Here is a 22,993-nt window from a genome sequence, read left to right as displayed (position 1 = left end):
GCTACTATTCTTAACTGCCTTTTTTTGTAATCTAAAAAGTCTATCTATATGAACTGCTGATGCCCCACCCCATATCTCAATACCATACTGAAGGTAGGCAAAATATAATTTTAATTTGCTTCTTCAATGTTTTTCTTATTCCCAATCTCACGGACATGTAACAATTACATCAAAAGTTTCATTAGTTTCTTGTAACTATAAAATGAATCATTTGTCTCAAAATTTTTTTATATCAATAATTGAAAGGTCTGTTCATATTTCGCTCACCGCTGTCCTTTAAACAGTCACCATTGGATAGTGGCATGTGTGGGCGGGCAAATAATGGAAACTGATTAATAATTGCTGCTTGAATAGCTGAAAAAGAGTTGATAGGAAAGAGTAATTGAAACAAATTGGAAGGTAATTTATAAATCTGATTTTAACTGGTATCAATATCAACAGACCTTCAATGTCAATACATTTAAGATCAATATTCATAATTTGAGTTATGTACTGCTTCACATCAATTCCATTGTGTGTAGTCCCAATTATAAAAATGCCCATGTAGGATTGCTCTTCCACTGCTTGCAGAAATTCCTCTTGTCTGCTCTGTACCTTCTGGTGCAGGATCTCGGTGCGGTGAAATGGTGTGGTCATCATGAATGTACGAATAATCTTTGTTTTCCTAATAACTTTTTATAACACTTTTTAATGTATGGTTGAAATACACATTTTTAAACATTACTGGTATGACAGATCTAATCAATGTCTGCCCACTACCACTTATAGAAACAAAGAGGTGAAGATAAAGGAATTAATCAATTGAAGAGCGTACTTCTTCTTCCTTTTTTTATGCAGATATATCAAAACATTATCCTTACTACAAAACAACTAGTTAATTTATCTTTGTCATGGTCTATATGTAATTAATTTTACACATAGCTTACATGAATAAAAAGAAAAGACCGAAAAAAAAGAAAAAAATAATATGATTCAAAATATTTGCTATCAAGAAGTTAAGTGAAACTGTCAACATGGAAATCCTGATAAAATATTACTATGCACAATTTTATTCCATTATGTCCTATGGGATTGAACCTTGGGGGAGTTCATTAAATAATAATAAGATTATCATTATACAGAAAAAGGCCACCCACACAATGACAAGGCCAAAGAAGTGTACCACTTGTAGACCAAAATTCAAGGAACTGAACATCCTAACAGCAGTAAATGTCTACATCCACAGAATCCTAACAAAAAAAAACCACCCACAGTAATCTTTACCAAAAAAATTAACAGGTGCACCAATACAAAACAAGGGATTGCTGGAAACTAAGGGCATTTCAGCATCAAACCAACCGATATGAGAAAGGGATTACATACATAAAAATGGGCCACTATAACTGTCTTCAGAAATGTCATTATGCAAATAGAGAACATAAATGAATTTTAAAAAAGTATTAGACAAATATTGACAGAAAATTCATTTTATTCAATGAAGGAATTTATGAATAAATGAATTGATCATTGTAAACTTTTACGATCATAGACTAATGTGATTATAAACCTGGGTGATTTTAGCATGTATGATTCTTAATCTGTATAAGAGTAGTATAAAAGTATTAATTTGTAACTATATATTAATTTTAATATAATAGAGGGAAACATTCCACGTGGGAAAAATTATATATAAAAACAAAGATGAGGTGACTTACCGAACGAAAGCGCTGGCAGGTCGATAGACACACAAACAAACACAAACAATTCAAGCTTTCGCAACAAACTGTTGCCTCATCAGGAAAGAGGGAAGGAGAGGGGAAGACGAAAGGAAGTGGGTTTTAAGGGAGAGGGTAAGGAGTCATTCCAATCCCGGGAGCGGAAAGACTTACCTTAGGGGGAAAAAAGGACAGGTATACACTCGCACTCACGCACATATCCATCCACACATGGATATGTGCGTGAGTGCGAGTTTGGTGCACTACCCATTTTCACCTTTTTCGTTACTAGTGGGCTATGGCTTGGGACTAAGCTCATTGGTATTTTAATAAATAAATGTCGGATTCAGACTCTTTATTAGTCATTGACCACATGTAGTGAAATGGCCTTTATAGTAATGTACAATAGCAATCACTATACTAATTACTGTTCAAATTGCATGTTCAAATAACTTATCCTACATTTACCAATTGTACAGTTGTACGTTATATGCCATTTAAAGTGGATTCATACTTTTTAGAATATGACCAGCATATGTAAACAGTTGTGCTATTGCCTACCATGGTCATATAATGCAATGAGCAACAGTGAGCAATATGTATATTGATGTAGTCTGTTGCACAAGTTGCTTTATGTTTTTTAAAATATTTTAGTGATGGCAAACCTATTATAATGTGCTATTTTTATCTAATTGACATCCTGTGTGTGAGGTCAGCATAAAATGAACAAGTTTTACAACAAGATATTTTAAGACCTGAAGATGACAGCATAGTTTGTTGAAATTGGTTGTCTCAAATAAAAAAATATTTTATGCAGTTTTAGTTGTTGAATGGTTTTTAACAATTAAACAGATTGCTCTTCAGTTCTCTCAAAATGAGAAAATTCAAGATACACCAGCTATTTTCTAATTAGTTAGTTGCTTAGTCATTCACAGATATTTACAAAATGATATAATGTAAGATGATATTCTAATAGAAAAACTTCACCACAGTGAATGAGACAATGTAAACAAAAAATGGAAAAAGGTTAGAATGTACATCACAGATCCTGAGCATAGCATTTTACTGTAAGAAGTAGCAGTCTAATGTAAATGACAGTTGGCTATTGTTAAATAATGTTCATTTTTTATTGTATCTAAATAATCCTTGACTTTGTAATATGAATTATTTAAAATGTATGCTTTAATTGGTTGTTTTTTTATGTCCTTGGGCAATTTATTGAACAATGTTATTCCCTTGTACAAAATGCTGTTTTGTGTTTGTTTACTTTTGGTAATTATAATTTTAGTCTGGCTCTTGTTCCATGACCATGTACGCTGCTGTTTGTGAGATAACTGCTGACGTTCTTCTTTATATGCAAAACACATTGGTATACATACTTACTTGGTACAGTTAAGAGCTCCCGGCTGTTTGAACAGATTGTTCATGCCAAACCAGAGCTACAGCTGTGCTGTGAGTTGAGTGACTGTGTGGTGACATATGAATGGCATCTCCACCAAGTTTGTCACCTGCACAGAGACAAACACATAATGGTCATAATAGTGAATGGAAAACAGGCCACCATGTCTCTTAGCAGAGTGAAGGCCACTTACATTTTCCATTTTCGAGGAGGTATCACCCCCCCCCCCCCTTCCCCCAACCCAACAGTCAAGAGCTGCCACCAAAACAAGTCGATGCACACCACCTGCTCTGGACGACATGTCCACTTCCCAGCCTGGTTCAGAGAAGGCATTCCATGTTCCACTTTCACAAAGAGAGCTCCTGTAGCAACTGCTACACATGTTGACTACTGTGACTGTGTGTTTTAGCTCTATTTGTGTCATCCAAAGAAGCATTTGTGGTGCAAGTTGAGTGACTGTGCAGTGACAAATGAATGGTATCAACCACGAAGTTTGTATGTGCATCTTGGCATGCTGTGTTAATGTCTATTACTAACTCCTTGGAGGAGTAACACTTTTGCTTTATAATGAAATAAATCTCGGGTGAACAACCTGGTATGAGTGTGCATAGGACACAATATTTCGGCAATTGTCCACATTGCCATCATCGGGGGGGGGGGGGGGGGGGGGGACAGCATTTTCTATAAGGGAATAACATTATACGGTAAATTATCCAAAAAGAGACTACTACAATCCAAATATGTGCACCTCCTGATAAATGCACATTTAGTTTGTATGTTGTTCCATGATCATGAATGCTACTGTTTCATAATTTATATAAATGATTTGTCCAACATGATGCCATGTAAGTCCATACTGGATGCTACCTTTGTTACAGTGATAGTGACTTGGACACACTCAAGCACAGAATTGTAGAACAATTCGGAATATCCAGTACATGGTTCAGAGTAAATGAATTGCAAATTAATCACTCTACAACTGTAAATATTCTTTTCAGCCCACATCACAACAAGGACTGTGGTGCCTTAGTTAATCATCTTGGCATTCATCTTGATACTAAATTAACTTGGGAAACTAACACTAACTATTTATGCATAAAGTTAGCCCGAGCCACCTACCTGCTAACTAAACTTAAGATTTGTGCGATGAACAAGCAACTACTGAACTCCTATTATGTCATTTTTCACAGCCACCTGACATATGCAATGATGTTGTGGGGCAGCTCCTCTGGAGCAAAATGAATTTTTATTTGGCAGAAAAAGACCATTAGGTAAGTTGCTGGAGCAAGAAAGAAGAAATCATGCAGAATACTTTACAAAGATCAAAATACTGACAGTTGCATCACTGCTTATTCTCAGTTGCTTGGTGCATATCAAGGAGAACTAAGACAGTCATAAACTATGAAAATTTTTATATAACCATAACACACCTCAAAGGCAAATGATGGACATCCAAGTTACTAGACTTAAAAAATAATAGTTAAACCTAGATAGAGATACAATTATTTAATATGTTACCACCTACAGCACACAGTGTATCACTGAATGTCTTCAGAAATATTACAAAAAGGTGGCTTGAACAAAAATCCTTCTATATGATAGAAGGATTTAAGATACATAATAAAAATGATCTAACCTACTAAAGATGCTGCATGATATGACCACTTTATTTCTTGAGCTCTTATGAAAATGATACTGTATCACACTGTTGTGTTTTATTTTCATAATACATTTACACTTAATGATTAATATTAATAAGCATGTCCCATTTATATTTGTTAAAATATTTTTCTCAGCATGTGTATTGTGTTACACTTACTGTTTCTCCTTTTGTCATTCTGCACAACACATTTATATTTAATGATAACTGAATGTTTCCAATATAAACCATATATATTCCTTCAACTTTTTAAAAATGTATGGTTTATTATGTAGCTATACAATATATGTAAAATGACAATATCAATTGCATAGAAAATGCTTCAAGATTGATGAGTAAATTAAACCAAATCAATATTCATGATGTGCACATACATATAGGTATATATACTCATATGGGGTAGTTAGAATCCCCAGCTGTTTAAAGAGATCTCTGTATGGAGCTTGGTTATTATTTTTAGTTATTATTCAAAAGGCTCTTTTCTGTTGTATGAAGACTGTGTCCCTGTTGTGCATATGGGACCTCCAAACATGATACCTGCTAGTCTGTTTGTGTGTTTATTCCAATTCAGCTGACAATCAATATTAAACTCCTGAAAATTTGGTGTTTGCTACACAGTCAATGAAATTTGTATCCACACTGAATTTTACAGATTTATTTTCTCTTTAAAAAGAAATTAATACTATTTGTTTTTTTAGGAACAGTGCAAGTTTACTGCATTATGATCAAATATGAATATTCATTATGGTTTCATTTTCTTTCTCAAATATGAGTTTTAGTGTTTTATCTGTCACTAGTGTTACTGTCATCAGCAAAAAGAATTTTTCCCTATGATTAACATTGTCTGCAAGATCATTGATGAATGCTGAAAATAATATTGGTACTAAGATCCAGCCCCCATGCACTCCTACAGTAATATTCTTGGGACATGATAACAGATTCACTAAAAATTTTGCTTCATTTGACATCTGTGATACCTCTACTGTTTTATTCTGTTTTTAAGATGTAATCAGAGCCAGTCATTGGCAATTCCTCTTATTCCCAACTACATTAGCTTTTTTAGTAGAGTTTTAGAGTTGACAGTGTCAAAAGCCCTGTTATAGATATAAAATATACATGGTACGCATTTATCCTTGTCTGGTGCATCACATGATTGATTCTGCACTTCTGTTACTCCACAAACTTAACTTTGTTTCACTGAGGAGACTATACGAGGGTTGGAACTTTAATAGTGGCAACTATTTATTTACAGCTCAAACAAAATAGATACTTGTTTCAATGTTTTACAGACCTTCAAAGTAGTCACCAGCATTGTGTATAACCCATTGCCAGTGATGTGGAAGTCTTAGGATACTCTTAGCAGTGCCAGTTGGGTTGACAGTTCAAATGGCGTGGTCATTTGCCTGACGAATTTGTAGCAGTTCTGAAGCAAATGCCATGAAGTGTTTCCTTCAGTTTAAAAATCGAGTTGACCTCACGAGGGCTTACGTCAGGGCAGTGCAGTAGGTGGTATAGCACTTAGCAGCCCCATCAGTCAAGCAAATCAGTAACAGCTTGCACTGTATGTGTTTGAGCACTGTCCTGCAAAATGATGGTCAGGTCCTGCAGAAAGTTTCATCACTTCTGTCTCAAAGCTGGTCATAGGTTATGTTTCAAAAATGAACAGCTTCGAGACAGAAGTGATGACACTTCCTGCAGGACCTGACCACCATTTTGCAGGACAATTTTCAAGCACGTACAGTGCAAGCTGTTACTGATTTGTTTGACTGATGGGGCTGCTAAGTGCTATACCACCTATTGCACTCCCCTGACCTAAGCCCTCGAAAGAGCAACTCAGTTTTTTGAAAGACAATCTATGACTCTGTTTAAACTGTGATTTATCTGTAACCAAGTTTTTAATGGTTGCTGGCAGTTTATTGAAAATGTGTGTTCCTGAAAACTGGACTCCTTTTTTTGATCAAGGTAAGTGATTTTAGAACTATATGTAGATTGTTCTTATTCCTAGTATTGAAACTATGTAGTGAGCTATTGGTTGGAAATAAAGATATCTTACTTGGAATAAATTTCATTAAGGAATAAATATACTGAGAAGCAGTGGTTAGAATACAAAGTTCCTTGAACAGGTTTCTACATGATGTTCTTCAATTTACACCACAAATGATTCTTATAACACGCTTTTGCATGCTACAAACTTTTGCTTGGTTTGATGAGTTACCCCAGAATATTATCCCTTACAACATAATAGAATGAAAGTAAGCAAAGTATCCAAGGTCTTTTTTATGTCTTCTCACATCTGACATCATTCTCTCTGCAAATAGAGTCTTGTTTATGTGCTTAAGCAATTATGTGGTGTGACCCTTCCAACTTAAGTTATTATCGAGTTGTAGCCCCATAAATTTAACACTGTCAACCTCTTTGATCTGCATGTTTTCATATGTTATACAAATGCTGGAAGGAAATCTCTTACAGGTTCTGAACTGCATATAATGGGTCTTTTCAAAGTTTAATGACAGTGAATTAGACTTAAACCATTTATTAATGTCAGTGAAAATTTGATTAGCAGGTATTTCTAAATCTGTACTTGACTTGTTACTTATTGGAATGTTTGTATCATCTGCAAATAAAACAACTTAGCATCTGGCAATGTAACAGACAAGAGGTCATTAATGTGCGCAAGAAAAAGCAATTGACCAAGATGGAACCTTGAGAAACACCACATGTAATTAATTGTCAATCAGATGAAGACTGACTGCTTACTGCACAGGTACTTCACAGTGATACCCTTTGTTTTCTGTTAGTTAGATAAGACTCAAACCATTTGCAGCACTGCTGGTGACACCCTAATATTCTAATTTACTTAAGAGAATCTTGTGTGGATCAGTCTTGATAGTGCTTGTGGGAGTTTGGCTGTCCAATCATTCACATTCCTGTTCTTATATTGGTTATGAAGGATTAGGTATCTACCACTACAATGCTAGGTAACAGATTTATACGTTCCTCTTATTTAAGATTTCAAAGGGAGTGTGAGTTAAATGGTTTTTCAAGGCAAGAAACACTGCACCTGTCTGGCTGCCTCAATCCAAGGTTTTCAGGATGTCATGCAAGAAATGTTCAAGTTGAGTATCATATGGTCAATTTTTCTGAAAACCATGATGCAACGGCAATCATTCATTTCGGGGTACCTCATATGTTTGAGCTTGAAATATGTTCTAAGATTCTACAAAAAATTGATGTCAAGGATATTGGTTGGTAACTTAGTGGATAGCTTCTGCTGCCCTTCTTATAGAAATATGTGACATGTGCTTTCTTCCAATCACTTGGCATGGTTTTTTGTTTGAGGAATTTATGTGTACTGTGGTTAAAAAAAAGGCTAATTCTTCCACAAATTCAGTATAATATCTGATAGGGATTCCATCAACTTATGGAGCTTTGTTGACTTTTAGTGATTTCAATTGTTTCTATATGCCACTGACATTAATATCTATATAATAGAGGGAAACATTCCACGCGGGAAAAATATATTTAAAAACAAAGATGATGTGACTTACCATAGGAAAGTGCTGGCAGGTCGATAGAAACACAAACAGACACATACATACACACAAAATTCAAGCTTTCGCAACAAACTGTTGCCTCATCAGGAAAGAGGGAAGGAGAGGGAAAGATGAAAGGAAGTGGGTTTTAAGGGAGAGGGTAAGGAGTCATTCCAATCCCGGGAGCGGAAAGACTTACCTTAGAGGGAAAAAAGGACGGGTATACACTCTTTAAATATGTCTGCTTGTGTCTGTATATGTGTGGATGGATATGTGGTGTGTGCGAGTGTATACACTCTTTAAATATGTCTGCTTGTGTCTGTATATGTGTGGATGGATATGTGGTGTGTGCGAGTGTATACCCGTCCTTTTTTCCCCCCTGAGGTAAGTCTTTCCGCTCCCGGGATTGGAATGACTCCTTACCCTCTCCCTTAAAACCCACTTCCTTTCGTCTTTCCCTCTCCTTCCCTCTTTCCTGATGAGGCAACAGTTTGTTGCGAAAGCTTGAATTTTGTGTGTATGTATGTGACATTAATATCTGTTTGAATTGTTTCTACAGTGGTGCAAGAATTAAACTGGGGCAATACTGCTGGATTTTCTTTGAGAATGGACAGCAGAATTTCTGCTTTGCTGCCCACAGTTTTTGTTCCTGATTGGTCTATGAGTGTCTGGATACTAACTTTGGTTACCACTAAACAGCCTTTACACACAATCAGAATTCCATTGCGTTTTGCAAGAAATATTTTGGCTGTGGTAGTCACTGAAGGCTTCACACATTGCCCTCTTGACAACCAAACATATTTCATTCATTGTAAGTAAGGACCCAGTATCACTGCTTGAAACAATTATTGATTATTACAATAGCTGTTTTGGAAGATTTCCATTTTCAAGAACGTCTACATTGTCCTGACGTACATATAGCGTCTGGTGTGACTGTATCTGGTGACTGTTCTCATTATATTTCACGTGAAATTTTAAAATACTGATTTCATGTCAATTTTGCGCTGTTTTATACAGGTGGCATAATGTTTTGATATAATGTTGTAGATATCTCCTGTCATTTTCGACAGTTCACATCATAGATGCTTTATATTTACATTCACGATTACGTAAATATAAAACATCTATGGTGTTTTACAACTATGTAAAGTAAAACATCTATGGTGTGAACTGTCAAAAAATTGCAGGAAATATTTACAATATTATATCAAAATATTATAAAACAGTACAAAATTGACATGAAATCAATATTTCAGAATTTCACATGAAATATAATGAGAACAGTCACCAGATACAGACACACCAAATGTTATGTATATGTCAGGACAATGTAGATGTATTTGAAAATGGAAATCTTCCAAAACAGCTGTTGTAATAATCAATACATGTGTTAAGAAGTAATACTGGGCCCTTACTTACAATGGCCTTTTGAGACATATGGTTCACTGCAGGCCCCATCATAAAGAAAAAAAATATTTGATTCACCTTCTCTCTGTTTATAGCCATATGCTTCATTTTACACCTATTATGCAGTAGTCTCTGGTTCTTAGAAATTTCTTTACAGTGACTGTATGCCATGGAGGTCCCTCCTTCATGAGTTGCTCTACTAGATACAATATATCCAAAAATTTTTAAAACTTGAGCCACAGGTCTTCTACATGCTCCTATCCCAAGCTAAATGTTTCAAGTTCCTCTTTGAGATATGACACTATTGCCACTTTATTTAGTTTGCTGAACTTTGTTTTGGTAGCCCTTTGTACTTTATTAATCCTTATTGTTACAACCACCTCATTATCACTGATACCAACTTCAGTGTGGACCACCACAAAAATAGGTAAGTTCAATTTGTTCCCATAAAATCAACATATTTCCATCATTAATGGGCTTTTGAACTATCTGTTGCTAGTAGTTTTCAGAGAAGGCATCATGCTAGACATCTTGACACATCCATCACTAACACTGTAATTAAAAATATTTATTGTTGGATGCTTAAAGTATCCTCCAACAATTATAGTATCATTGAGGTACTTGCATTCTAGACAGGCATTGAGATGGATGCAGATGAGCTGGTGTCTTTGTCATGGAGGGTACATATGAAGATAGGTATGGGCAGAGACACAGATCCCATGTTTACTTGCTGGTGGCAATAGGCCTGCCCTGGCAGTTCTTACAAAGACATCACGTACCTTGGACCTGGCCTTTGCCTTACTCTGTGCTGTTTTCTCTGTTCTTACTTAATTGCTCGCCACAGTCAAACAACTGTCACCTACTCCAGTTACATTTTCTGCCAAAAGTTACAGTTTTGTGGCACTGCCATCCATTCGCAGACACAAAAATTGTGATGTGGGGTGTTCTTAAGTATGAGATGGTATTTTTTATAGTGTTAAATTGCACCCGACATGGCCCTGGAAATTTTACAATGTCAGGAGGAGCAGCTGCACCTGCAGGAGCAGCAACAAAAGCTGCAGCAGGAGCAGATGAAAGAACTGCTCAAACAGAATCCAGCATTTCTCTCTAATCATGCTATGCTGGTGGTGACCAGACACCCACAGAGAAGCCTTCTCCCATGATGCTGGCTTCAATGAGTCTGCACAAAGGTGGGAGAATTACCTGGACTGGTTCTTGCTACACTGCGAGATGAGGCATATCGTCGATCCACTAAATGAGACTGCCTTGTTTTTGTCCTGCAGCATGGGATTGCATGAAATTGCGCAGAATTTGCATCCCTCTACCAAGACTGAGATACTTAACTCTGAGGAACTTTGTCAGTTGCTCAATTAGTATTTTGTCATCAAACCCATTTGGTGGCAACATGGTTACAGATTAACAAGCACTCCAAGCAGTCATATGCAGTGTGGATCTCCAACCTGCAAGGTCTCCCACACAAATGTAGATTTGAGTGTCCCCCAAAGTGCTATATGATATGCAGAGCCACTAATTATCCAGTTAACAGCTGATCTAGATGTCCAAACTAGGGTATTGGCTTTGTACAACTCCTCTTTAGCCAAAGTTGTTAAGACTGTTGAGTTGCATGAACCTATAGCAGTGGCAAAGCACATCCCATCTGACAGTTGGGAGCTAGTGAAGTTAGATGTGCATGGTAACCAGCCCTTGGTGCCCTTTGGCATCAGCCAAGCAGCTTTACCTTCCATTGAGCCACTGTGTGTTGACACCATTGACAACTTGTGTGCAGTGGCATGATGGTGCTGCCTGTCTTCACCCACATGGGCTCAGTGGATATGAGTCAGTTGAAGTATCATAATCCTCGCTTGCATCATTTTTTGTGTTCTCCACATTGCTACCCTTCTGCACTTGTCTCCACTCAATGGGCAAGCTGGCAGTCCTGCCCCAGTTGTCTTTCGGTGTATAACTGACAGGACTATCTGCACATGGATGCCTCGTACAGGTCATGTCACAAAGTAGGCCATTTGGCAACAGGTTGTGAAAGTTGGGGGTCATGGGACAGTCATTAGAGACCCCACTGTATTCTCTGGACCTGGAGGCTGTCTCAGATGCCTCACAAGCATAACCCCAGTATATTCTGTTAGCATTGGTACTGGGTGGGAAAATGATTGAATTTCAGGTAGACATGGCAGAAACTGTCGGCCTAATTAACTTAGAAACATACAGGCTCATGGGCTGCCCTGTGTTGCAATGGCACTACATCAAGTTTTGTCTTTTAATAAAGAGTGTATTCCTTTGAGGAACTAATTTCTATCTCTGCAGATTATAAGAATGTGGAATTGTAAATTAGGTTGTCAGTGCTTAATTCCCTGTTGGTGGAAAATATTTTTGGGTTATATTGCTTTCCTGTTTTTGGTTTCCACACAGTTGACAAAGTACATTTAGTGTCTCAGTTGGTCCCCTCTCAAGATTTGGACTCTACTGTAGTCATATGACCAGCGTTTGAGAATACTTTGTGTCAGGCAGAAACTTGTGATGCACATGGCTCCCTTAAACCATTAGCGACACCAAAATTTTGACGCCCCCACCCCATTCTCTTTGTGGTGCATGTCAAGGCCAAGTTGCATCATTGGTAGCACCTCGGCAGTAATTCAGAAGCCAGGAAGCAACTATAAAGAGGTGGTCAATGCACAAGTGTTGTGGACTTGTATCCAACTCTTCAGCTGGAGGCGTTGTTGGCAAAATTTTCAGAGGAGTCAATACTTTTCATGGACTGACTTGCTCAAAGCAATGCTACAGTTGGCATTGGACACCACTTCTCATAGTTTCTTAGTTGCCAACACCCTGTTTCCTCCTCACCAGTTTAATTATTTGCCTTTGGGAATTTTGTCTGTGGCAGAAATTTATCAATGATATTTAGAATAGTTGATTTAGCACATTACCTGTTGCATCAGCTCCATCTAAGAGAGCTAGGTCACAGAATTCATGTGAGAGGAGCCTTTTTCAAATATGCGCGCAGTTTTTCTACACATTCTAGGGAACAGCTTCATTGGAAACTGGAAAAATGTAACTTTTTCCCCCAAAGGTGCATTTTTTGGGACATGAGCTTCATCCTTAAGGATGAACACACCAAAGCCACCATCAATCTGTGAAAGGCCTAGAACTTGAAGGAGCTCCAGTCCTTTTTGGGCAAGATTTCTTATTATGCTAAGTTCATTTCTCAGGCCCTGCACAATGCCATTCTCTTAACCTTCACCAACAGAGCATCAAATTTGTGTAGTCTGTCAATGGACTTTTCAGTCCCTCAAGCAATGTTGATGTTCTGCTCAATGTTTGGGTTTCTTTATGGAGGGTAATCTATTAACTCTGGTCACTGATGTGTACCAGTATGGGATTGTTGCAGTCCTGTCACACTGAAACTCGGATGATGCTGAACAGTCCACCACTTATGCATCAAAGACACTTACTGTGGCGCAATGTAACTACCAGCATGTGGAAAAGTTACATGTTTGTTGTGTGAAGTTCCTATTTATTACTAACCACAAGTCCATAATTTCTTATTATGCCCTCAGTCTAAGCTACCAGGTAGAACTGCTCATCAATGGGCACTCTTTCCAATGAGTACTGGTATGAGATTCATTAATGGCCCACTGCCAAGCATGCATGATTGTGGTTGCCAGCAGGAACCAAACTGGAGTTGAATTGACAGGAGGCTTCATTTTCGCAGTGGACAATACCTTGCATCAGATGTAGCTGGATTTTCCTTTGACAGTGTGGGAGGTCACAGCCACCATGGGCACCGACTAGCTTTTCCAGAAAATTGTTTCAGCAATCCAGACAGGATAGAAGAAGTGCCCTCCTTTGGAGCAGTTTCAGTGTGGTGTGTTTGTTTTTCTGCTGCAGAATCAGCTCAAAGTTGTTCACGAGATCTTCACGCTTGACACGGTGGAGGACAGATGTTCAGTGGTTGGCTCTCCAAGTTGCATCCTCGTGTACACACATGTGCATTGCACTGGGGTATGACTCAAATGAAGACTTTGGTTTGATGGCCAGCAGTCGATCACAATACTGAACATCTCATGCGAGCTTGCATTGTCTGTGCACAGAACCAGGCTGCACCACCATGTCAAACGTCCACTTCGCCAGTTCTGGAGCATCCTTGGGACAGAATGCATATAGACTTTGTAGGTCAATTTTTGGAAACACTTGATTGTGGTGGTTCATATGTTGTCAGATTTCCTGTATGCTGCCTGACTATCATCCATGATGCAGACAGCAACTATTTGTATGTTGTCAGTTATTTTTGTTATTGAGTGCACTCCCCAGTAATGGTCAACCAGATTGTGTCATGAGAGTTTGCACATATTTGCATTCACAGTGGTATCCACCATCTGTTTTCTTGCCATTCATCGGACAACATCAGTTAACGGGTGTAGTCTGGTGGAATGATTGCCATGGGTGCCAACCCAAGACACATGCCCCAGACTGTTGCAGCCCACAGTGTCGAGGTGTCACATACCACTTCAATAAATGATGTGCTGCACAATGTTTATAACACTGATGTATGATGATCAGCAAACATGCAATTAATTTCCATTAGTTGGACACATGAATTGTGTGGAGATTTCAGATAATCTGTGCATGACACTAAATGTAGATAGACACAGAATTTCTGCAAGATGGCATGACACTGGCAGTTTTGTCACACTCTGCAGACTCTGCTAACCACGTCAACTCATCTCAGTCCATCTCAGCATCCGATGTTAGGGATACTAAGTCCCTCCTCCCTGAAAAGGTCACTTAGGGCTGAAAATGGTCTGGCTTCTGCCACGGCCTAACTCGCAGAACCGAACCCCAGCACCAGATTGTCCAGTGAAGGAGACAATGCTGATGCAGCTGGCTCTGCAGGAGGGTAGAAGATTGCAGAGGCCAGAGTAACGATTGGTCCACCAGCATCACTTGGGACAAGAACTCGTCCACTGGCAAGTGGGCAAAGGAGAACTCCAGTGGGATTGGCAGCAAGTGAATGTGCTGTCTCATTTGGGGGCCTTCCACTGAAACAAATCCATGAATGACCCTGTCATCCGGATGGCTTGGAGGCAGTGGCATTGAGGGTCCAAAAGGTTGTGATGCATCTGATTGGAATGAGGATTCACCAGCTACTGACCGATATCCACCACAAACAAATGCAGGTGTTTGCGGCTTACCACTATGCCCAGCAGCCCCTCCCCCTTCAACTGGTCAGTGGAATAGCACCTAATGCTGTCATGGAGGTCACTTGCAGAGTACTGTATGACCCGAGCCATTGACACAGGTGTTTACATGCCAGCAGCAATAGGCATGTCCCAGCAGTTCATATGCAGATATCAATTACCTTGGACCTGGCCTTTGCCTCATGTTGTGCTCTGTTATCCGTGTGTTTAGTTTATTCAGTCACCCTTACTAGTCATATTGCCATTTTGCTCTTTGCTCATCTATACATGGTGTATGTGCTCTGTTCCTCCTTCATAGACTGACTCACACATCAAGTTTCATTCCCTCTTCCTGGGTTTTGTTTGTTGCCAAGCCATCATTGCCTAGTGTAGTCATATTTTGTGCTGACAGTGATGGTTTCACCATGGTGCCACACTTGTGCAGATACAAGACAAGTGAAATGAAGTTTTTTCTAAAGTTTTTGGTTACATATGGGGGTGAACTTGTGGTCCATAGAAAGAACCAATTTTAAGTTTATGACCAACCAGATACTGAGTCCTGAAAAAAAAATGTTAGATGCAGCTTCAAGTTACATCTCAATGGATTTGAGTTTCTTGTCTGCTGTGACAGATATATCACCTCCATAACCCATCAGCCTATCCTTTCCACATACAGTTAAATTTCCCAGAACCTCATCACTAAATTAATTTTGAGCCTTAATCAGCTTTCCATACTGTGTATTAAGTGAGCTCCACTGCCTTTTCTTAGTTGAAATTCAAACTCAGGCGCTTTGTTGTGAGTATTTTGACAGTGAATCACTGGCATTTTACACCATTCACCTCTAAATTATATTTGCTTGGTTCTTATACTGAGACTACTGGTTGTCTTACAGCTATCATCATTTCAACTGGCTGGAGAGTTGCCTAATCTAAGAAACACTTCTCTGCACCCCGCAAACAGTCAGCTAACCAGGTAACAGCCTCTGATACGTAGTGCACACCTGACCCACTTAGGATCAGAAACCTTTCTTTTGTTGACAAAAATGAGAGATGCTTTTAATAGCAGACACTTGTAACGGTCATTTCTTAGAAGAAGTAACTCAAAAGATTCATGCAATCACTTCACGAGATAAGCCAATTTAGAATGTAAATAAATCAGTGCCTTATCTTCACAACCAAAACACAGTTTATACTGTCTATTATTATTTCAACTTTTGCCAACTTTCTCAAAAATTTTAGAAAAAGTAATGTACAGGCAGCTTCTCAACCATCTGACCACAAATAACATATTATCAAGAACACAGTTTGGATTTCTGAATGTTTCTGATATCGAGAAGGCTATTTACACCTACAGTGAAAATGTACTTAATTCATTAAATAACAAATTACAAGCAGCAGGTATTTTCTGTGATTTGTCAAAGGCATTTGACTGTGTGAACCACAACATCCTTTTAAATAAATTAGAATTTTATGGTGTTACGGGCAGTGCTGCAAAATGGTTCAAGTCATACCTTGCTAAAAGGAAACAAAGGGTGTCAGTGCAAGGGACTAGTTAACTAAGTCATCAGTCATCATCAGAATTGGAAGAAATTACATGTGGTGTCCCACAAGGATTCATCTCAGGGCCATATTTTTTCTTGTGTACATAATGATCTCTCATCAGTTACACTGCCAGAAGCAGAGTTCGTTTTGTTTTCAGATGACACAAGTATTGCAATAAATAGTATGTCGAGTGTAGTTATAGAAAGATCTGCTAATGATATTTTCATGGATATTAATAAATGGTTTAAAGCCAACTCACTGACATTAAACTTCGAAAAGACTCACTATATGCAATTCAGAACCTCTAAGAGGTTTCCACCCAGCATATGTATAAAGTAAGAAGAAGAGCAGATAGAAGAGGTTGACAATCTTAAATTCCTGGGATTACAACTTGATAATAAATTCAGTTGGGAGGAGCACACCACAGAACTGCAGAAACACCTTAACAAATCTGTATTTTCAATTCGAGTGTTAGCTGACATAGGCGACATAAAAATGAAAAAGCTTGCATACTTTGCCTACTTTCATTCCATAATGTCATATGGTATAATATTTTGGGGTAACTCTTCAAGTCAAACAAACGTTTTCAGAGTCCAAAAGCATGTAACACGTATTATTTGTGGAATAAATTCATGGACGTCCTGTAGAAACCTCTTCAAAGAACTGGGTATACTAACTACTGTTTCTCAGTATATTTACTCCTTAATGAAATTTGTCCTAAATAATATATCTCTTTTTCCAACAAACAGCTCAGTTCATACATACAATACCAGGAACAGAAATGATCTGCACAAGGACTTAAAAGCACTTACTTTAGATCAAAAAGGGGTCCCCTACTCAGGAACAATCATCTTCAATAATTTGCCAGCAAACACAAAAAATTTAGTTACAAATAAAGATCAGTTTAAAAGGAGCCTGAAAGACTTCTACTCCAGTGATGAATTTTTTAACAGAAACAAATGATGTATTGTATATATTCATACTATTAGTATTGTTATTTCAGCTTTTTTTTTTTTTTTTTTTTTTTTTTTTTTTTATCCATGAAGATCTCCTCAGCACAGACCTATGGAATGAAAAACCATTCTAATCTATCTAATCTCTAATCATTAAATATTAAATTGGAATGAAACTCACAGGCTTCTAGGGGAATATAAAAATTTAGTTGCACAGATTATACTTAAACAAACTGTCACTCACTGTCATTTAATGCCTCAGTACACCCAGTTTCAGCCTTATCATGAAACACTGTCGTGTCTTAGGCCACAGATTTAAGACCTCACTCAATAAATTGTACCATTTTCTTTCCCTTTTACCTACGAAAGAAAATCTACTGACAGACTTATTGTAGTGTAGCACATTTATTTTATGGGGATGGTCTTGCATCTGGCTTCTCCTCTATTCCTTCATATTCAGATTTTTTAATGCTACTTCCTGTAAGGTAACTCACAACAGCCTATACATGTTGACTAATTAGTGAATTTTTCTCCAGATATCCAATCAATTCCACTTCAGTTCCTTTATCATGACAGTGATACTACCGAACTGTTAAATATTTTCCTGGACAAATTCTTTTGTGCCTTCCAGGCCTAAGATCAGAAATGATTGGTGTGGGTTCCATACGGAACTGAAACAATGCAGATGGGGCCTTACCAAGTAGTAGTTTGGCTCTTGCTTCCCCATCCTGGAACAGCCCTTAAGATTCTCATTACTTACGGGAACATCCTGTTTACCTTGTGAAGTACCCCTCTCACATGAAGAGCCCAATGCAACTTGCAGCCGAATGTCACTCCTCGATACATAAAATTAATTGATACAGAGAGTATATCTCCTCCCAGTTTACCCCATCAGTCCAAAAAGTTCTGAGACTAGATTAATAAAAAACAGAGACAAGTTAAGAACACAGTTTTTAATGTTTCAGGTGTTCTACATACACTCTCCCCAATCAAGTAAAATGCACAGAATATTCGTACAAACATATGAAACTGTCAGGCAAGTCCTTCTGTGAGATGTTGTTCAACTTGTGTAACACAATGGCCAGAGACAGTAGTCATGTTTGTACAAGTTGTGCTTGCATGAATGTGCATGTTTTTTATTTCAAAAGGCTTTTTACCAAAAGCTTAAATGTATAGCACTGTTGTTGCGCCTTTCTTCAACTCAGCATCACCTCTATATGGTGAGTAGCAATTTATCCTTTTCATTATCCCATCCTGGATGTTCCATTGTTTGACATTGGCTTGAATGTCAGTTATGTCATCAAAGCATTGAGCATTAATGTGAATGTCTGTGCAATGTCATTTCGAGGTAAATTTTTATAGATAATACCAAGTCTCATCACCTGTGGTCATTTTTTTCCAGAAAAGAATTGTCCCTCTTTTGCATTTTAGTCGAGTTGCAGTAGGCATCCACATGTCATCATTTTTGTTTGGGAGTTGTGTCATGCTGGACAAACTTTGCGCATTCTTATCCCTTCTTCAAAACATTCTGGAGAATTTCTTGAAAACTCCATTTAGAGATCGATTTGTGACACAACAATGTTTACACATTATGGATGCATGTCCACTAATTAACACTGCCTGATCACAACTGACTTGATGAATGTACATCTGTTGTTTATAGTTGGTAGTTCAAGTTTCCCCCATAATTACTGGGCTGATTTTGCTTATAAACCAAAAATAAAATCAGTCTTGGAACTTTTTTTGACGGACAGTGTATACTCTAATGTTGACCTTGATTTTCTGTAGCAGAGACTGACCAACTTGCTGTTGCTTACTACATTGACACTCATCCCATTTGTGTTTGCCCATCTCTATTGTTGCAAGATCATCCTGCAAAATCTCACAATCTCATAAATGCCTAATTCTCTAACATATTACCAGGTCATCTTGTAAAAAACTCTTTAGACAAAAGCTTGACCTACTGACAGTGGCTTTATAGTACATTTATTTCTTCCTTAAGCTTGTGATCACCACTTTTGAGTTCAAAAACAAAAGTACTTTTTAGTAATAATGGACAAAATGTATCAGAAATAACAAATGATGCTAATTATCCTTTACTCAAATTTAACATGGCGAGTAAAGGAACAAAGCATGCATATGTAAATATTTTGGTCCATTTACCCACTAAATATATTTTTTCTGGAATTAAATTCATTTATCAGGTCCTCAGGAATAGGATTCTAAAGGAAAACTACGTATATGGCCAGCATGTAGCTATAGATGCACTTGGAAAATGTAATGTATATGATTTATTGGTTAAGTAATCTTCATCACACACTGAGATAGTCCACAGAGTCTACATAATAATGAACTGTCATGCACATGATCCATGGAATGAACAACAAACCAAACTAATCTACCAACTTGGGATGTGACAATGTCTTGAATACTTGCAGAGTTAAGCATTTCTATGTCTTGATCTAATGCAACAAACTGAGTATGTTATCTGCAACTTCCATTTTCTCATGTGAAAGAAATGTAACTCATCTGTCAGACTATCCTTTACAATGAATGTCTGTTATTTTGTGGCAGTTACCTATGTAAAAGCAGCTGTCGAAAACCCAGTAACACTTTCAATTGCTTTGGCTTCCTCTGCACTTGTCATTGGTTTATAAGAGAAAAACTCCATACTGAAGGTTGCTGTCCCAGAAGTAATTGTTCTGAGATCTGTTGCATAGCCAAGCAGTTCGGAAAGTGGTACACAGCTAACCACCACCTTAAAATAAAAATACAAAATTACATAACGCAGTTGTATTCTATTAAAACCCTTAAAATACCTTATTATTTTCTGAACAAAAACGCTGGCAGGTCGATAGACACACAAACAAACACAAACATACACACAAAATTCAAGCTTTCGCAACAAATTGTTGCCTCATCAGGAAAGAGGGAAGGAGAGGGGAAGACGAAAGGAAGTGGGTTTTAAAGGAGAGGGTAAGGAGTCATTCCAATCCCGGGAGCGGAAAGACTTACCTTAGGGGGAAAAAAGGACAGGTATACACTCGCACACACGCACATATCCATCCACACATACAGACACAAGCAGGTCTGCTTGTGTCTGTATGTGTGGATGGATATGTGCGTGTGTGCGAGTGTATACCTGTCCTTTTTTCCCCCTAAGGTAAGTCTTTCCGCTCCCGGGATTGGAATGACTCCTTACCCTCTCCTTTAAAACCCACTTCCTTTCGTCTTCCCATCTCCTTCCCTCTTTCCTGATGAGGCAACAATTTGTTGCGAAAGCTTGAATTTTGTGTGTATGTTTGTGTTTGTTTGTGTGTCTATCGACCTGCCAGCGTTTTTGTTCGGTAAGTCACCTCATCTTTGTATTTATATATAATTTTTCCCACGTGGAATGTTTCCTTCCATTATATTATTATTTTCTGAGTATGACTTCAAACTTGCACGACTCCACGCACACGTGTGCGCTCTCTCTCTCTCTCTCTCTCTCTCTCTCTCTCTCTCACACACACACACACACACACACACACACACACACACACAGCTAACAGTATGCACATGTTGCACTTGGGGATACAGGACAGGTGTATTTTTGGGAGTGGGAGAGGGATAGAGGGACAATGAAATGATTGGAATGATTGTATGGCATTGCTGGCCATACGACCATTTCATTTTCACTTTGTCCATCTCCCACTCCCAGAAATACACCAACTGCTGATAACAGTGTGGAATGAGGTCCAATTAAATACACAGAAAGATGAAGCATGAGGTAGCTGGTGTAGGAAAACACTGGGAAAATGGCAAAGATTGGTCTTAAAGATTGCACTGTTTACAGAATGGGAGTATTGTCTTATCTACATAAAAAGTGGACTTTATCAAAATTATTGTGAACAAGTGAAAGCAGCACATATGCCATTGAAAAATGTTTGCAATTGAATTCATTTCCTTGGTTTCATAGTGACATCAGTGTGAGGAAAGAATAACTCTAGAAGACACCTAACTTGATGTTGACCAATCCATAACTATAGCTATCATCAAACAGTTTGTCTTCCAGTGGTCCATTATATTTTTTGTGAAATTCCTGTCTTTTTGCTGACACTGATGTCTTCCCAGACACTCTGAGACACAAGTGTGGGGCAGTGAAGGAATGGCATTTTTTGTAGTTGAGTCATGTCACATGTAGTTTGGTTTCTCAGCTTTCACAAGTCTCCAGACTTATTTTGTCAATCAGAAGCTGGTCCTTCATTCACCTCCATGTATTTTTGAATTCTGTCAACAATTATATTTAAGCGAGCTTGGCTTTTGAATTATTTCTACAACAGAGTGATCGCTCCACTACGCACTGTGTGTTCACTGCAATTATACTTCCCCACAACTTGAACATAGTATTGCCCATTTTGCTGTTTTGCTGCATCTTGTATTGGGACTTAAGTTGGTTTACCTATATGGGTATATGATTTATTTTTCTCTGTTTATTTTTATCCATTACTCGCTTTTGTAGTTTACAGCAAAGATTAAAAAGCAATATACACACAGCAATTAAGCCTGTGTAGATAGCAAGAAAAATGAAGAGCATTAATTTTCTTATGTTTTGTAAAAGCTCTCATCGGATATTCCATTGATCTTGTACTGTCTGTCTTTATCTATCTATGATAGTGAGATGGCGTGGATTTCTGTTCAGTTCACTAATAGTGTGAAATATTTTAATTGTTATAGTTCAAAGTCAATGTCACTTATTGGTTCCTTATTTCACCTGATCTGTCTAACTCTGTCACTGGTACCTGTAAAACTTCAGGGAAGCAATAAATTTAAGCAGAGCAAACTGGGCACCATAATATTGTCTTTTAAGAATTGGAGGAGTTAAATGACTTCAAGGCTTGCACAACAATCAACTAATAATACAATATTATATGTCACAGATTTTACATGTATACTAAAAATCATGAGCCTGACTGTCTGGAGTGTGTGTTGCTGTGTGTAAATTAGCTGAGACACTCACTCCCAAGTGGACTCACTATTGTTGTGCCACTTGTGCGACGCCAGAAAGTTTCCATCGTATTTACTGTTTTTAAAATTATTAATTAGTCAGAGAACTAGTGACCATTCCCTGGTCAGTCCAGATAGATTAAACAGGTGCAACAATTAAGTGATGTAAAACATATTGTGTAACATTCTATTGCCTTTTCATTTACTTTGTTTCATGATTGGAATAACAATGTGAAGAGAAAACCAAGGGAAAACACCACACGATATGCATAAGTTACAACTGATTAGCCAGAGGAATTGTACCAGCAACATTTAAGAAGATTGTCCATAAGATAGGAAAGAACTCCAACTTACAGCTTGCATGGCTGCACTAGGTAAAGCCTTGATCAAAAGTAATACGAGTTCCTTAACCTACCCAATCAAATTTCTGAAGCATTTTTTTAAAAAGCATTAGAGATTTGAGTTAAAATTATTCTGATTTTTGGAATGTTGATACATAAACTGTAATCAGCATCAATTAGCTGCAATAATGGTGTAGAGTACCTCATGTACTGATCAGGAAAATTCTCACAATCAATTTTAAGATTAAAATTCAGTTTCATTTCACATTTATTATTTTAAAAAAAGATT

General features: G+C 37.8%; 1 protein-coding gene across 4 annotated transcripts in view; it reads right to left on the bottom strand.

Annotated features, from left to right (window-relative positions):
• Positions 1-2,853: 2,853 nt before the first annotated feature.
• LOC124786008 (ribosome-releasing factor 2, mitochondrial) overlaps positions 2,854-22,993 on the bottom strand; it is a 254,049-nt gene continuing 233,909 nt past the window's right edge. For 3 of the 4 annotated variants that reach the window (XM_047254228.1, XM_047254231.1, XM_047254230.1), the window contains one exon: positions 19,654-20,135. In XM_047254228.1, coding sequence (XP_047110184.1) covers positions 19,956-20,135 — 180 coding nt within the window. In that variant the 3' untranslated portion in view covers positions 19,654-19,955. Of the gene's footprint in view, positions 3,203-19,653; positions 20,136-22,993 lie in introns of those variants that run through there. The other variant, XM_047254229.1, reaches the window with a different exon arrangement.

Source organism: Schistocerca piceifrons, chromosome 1, assembly GCF_021461385.2.
Source record: "Schistocerca piceifrons isolate TAMUIC-IGC-003096 chromosome 1, iqSchPice1.1, whole genome shotgun sequence".
Classification (NCBI taxonomy): domain Eukaryota; kingdom Metazoa; phylum Arthropoda; class Insecta; order Orthoptera; family Acrididae; genus Schistocerca; species Schistocerca piceifrons.
This window is presented reverse-complemented; position numbering and strand designations above follow the sequence as displayed.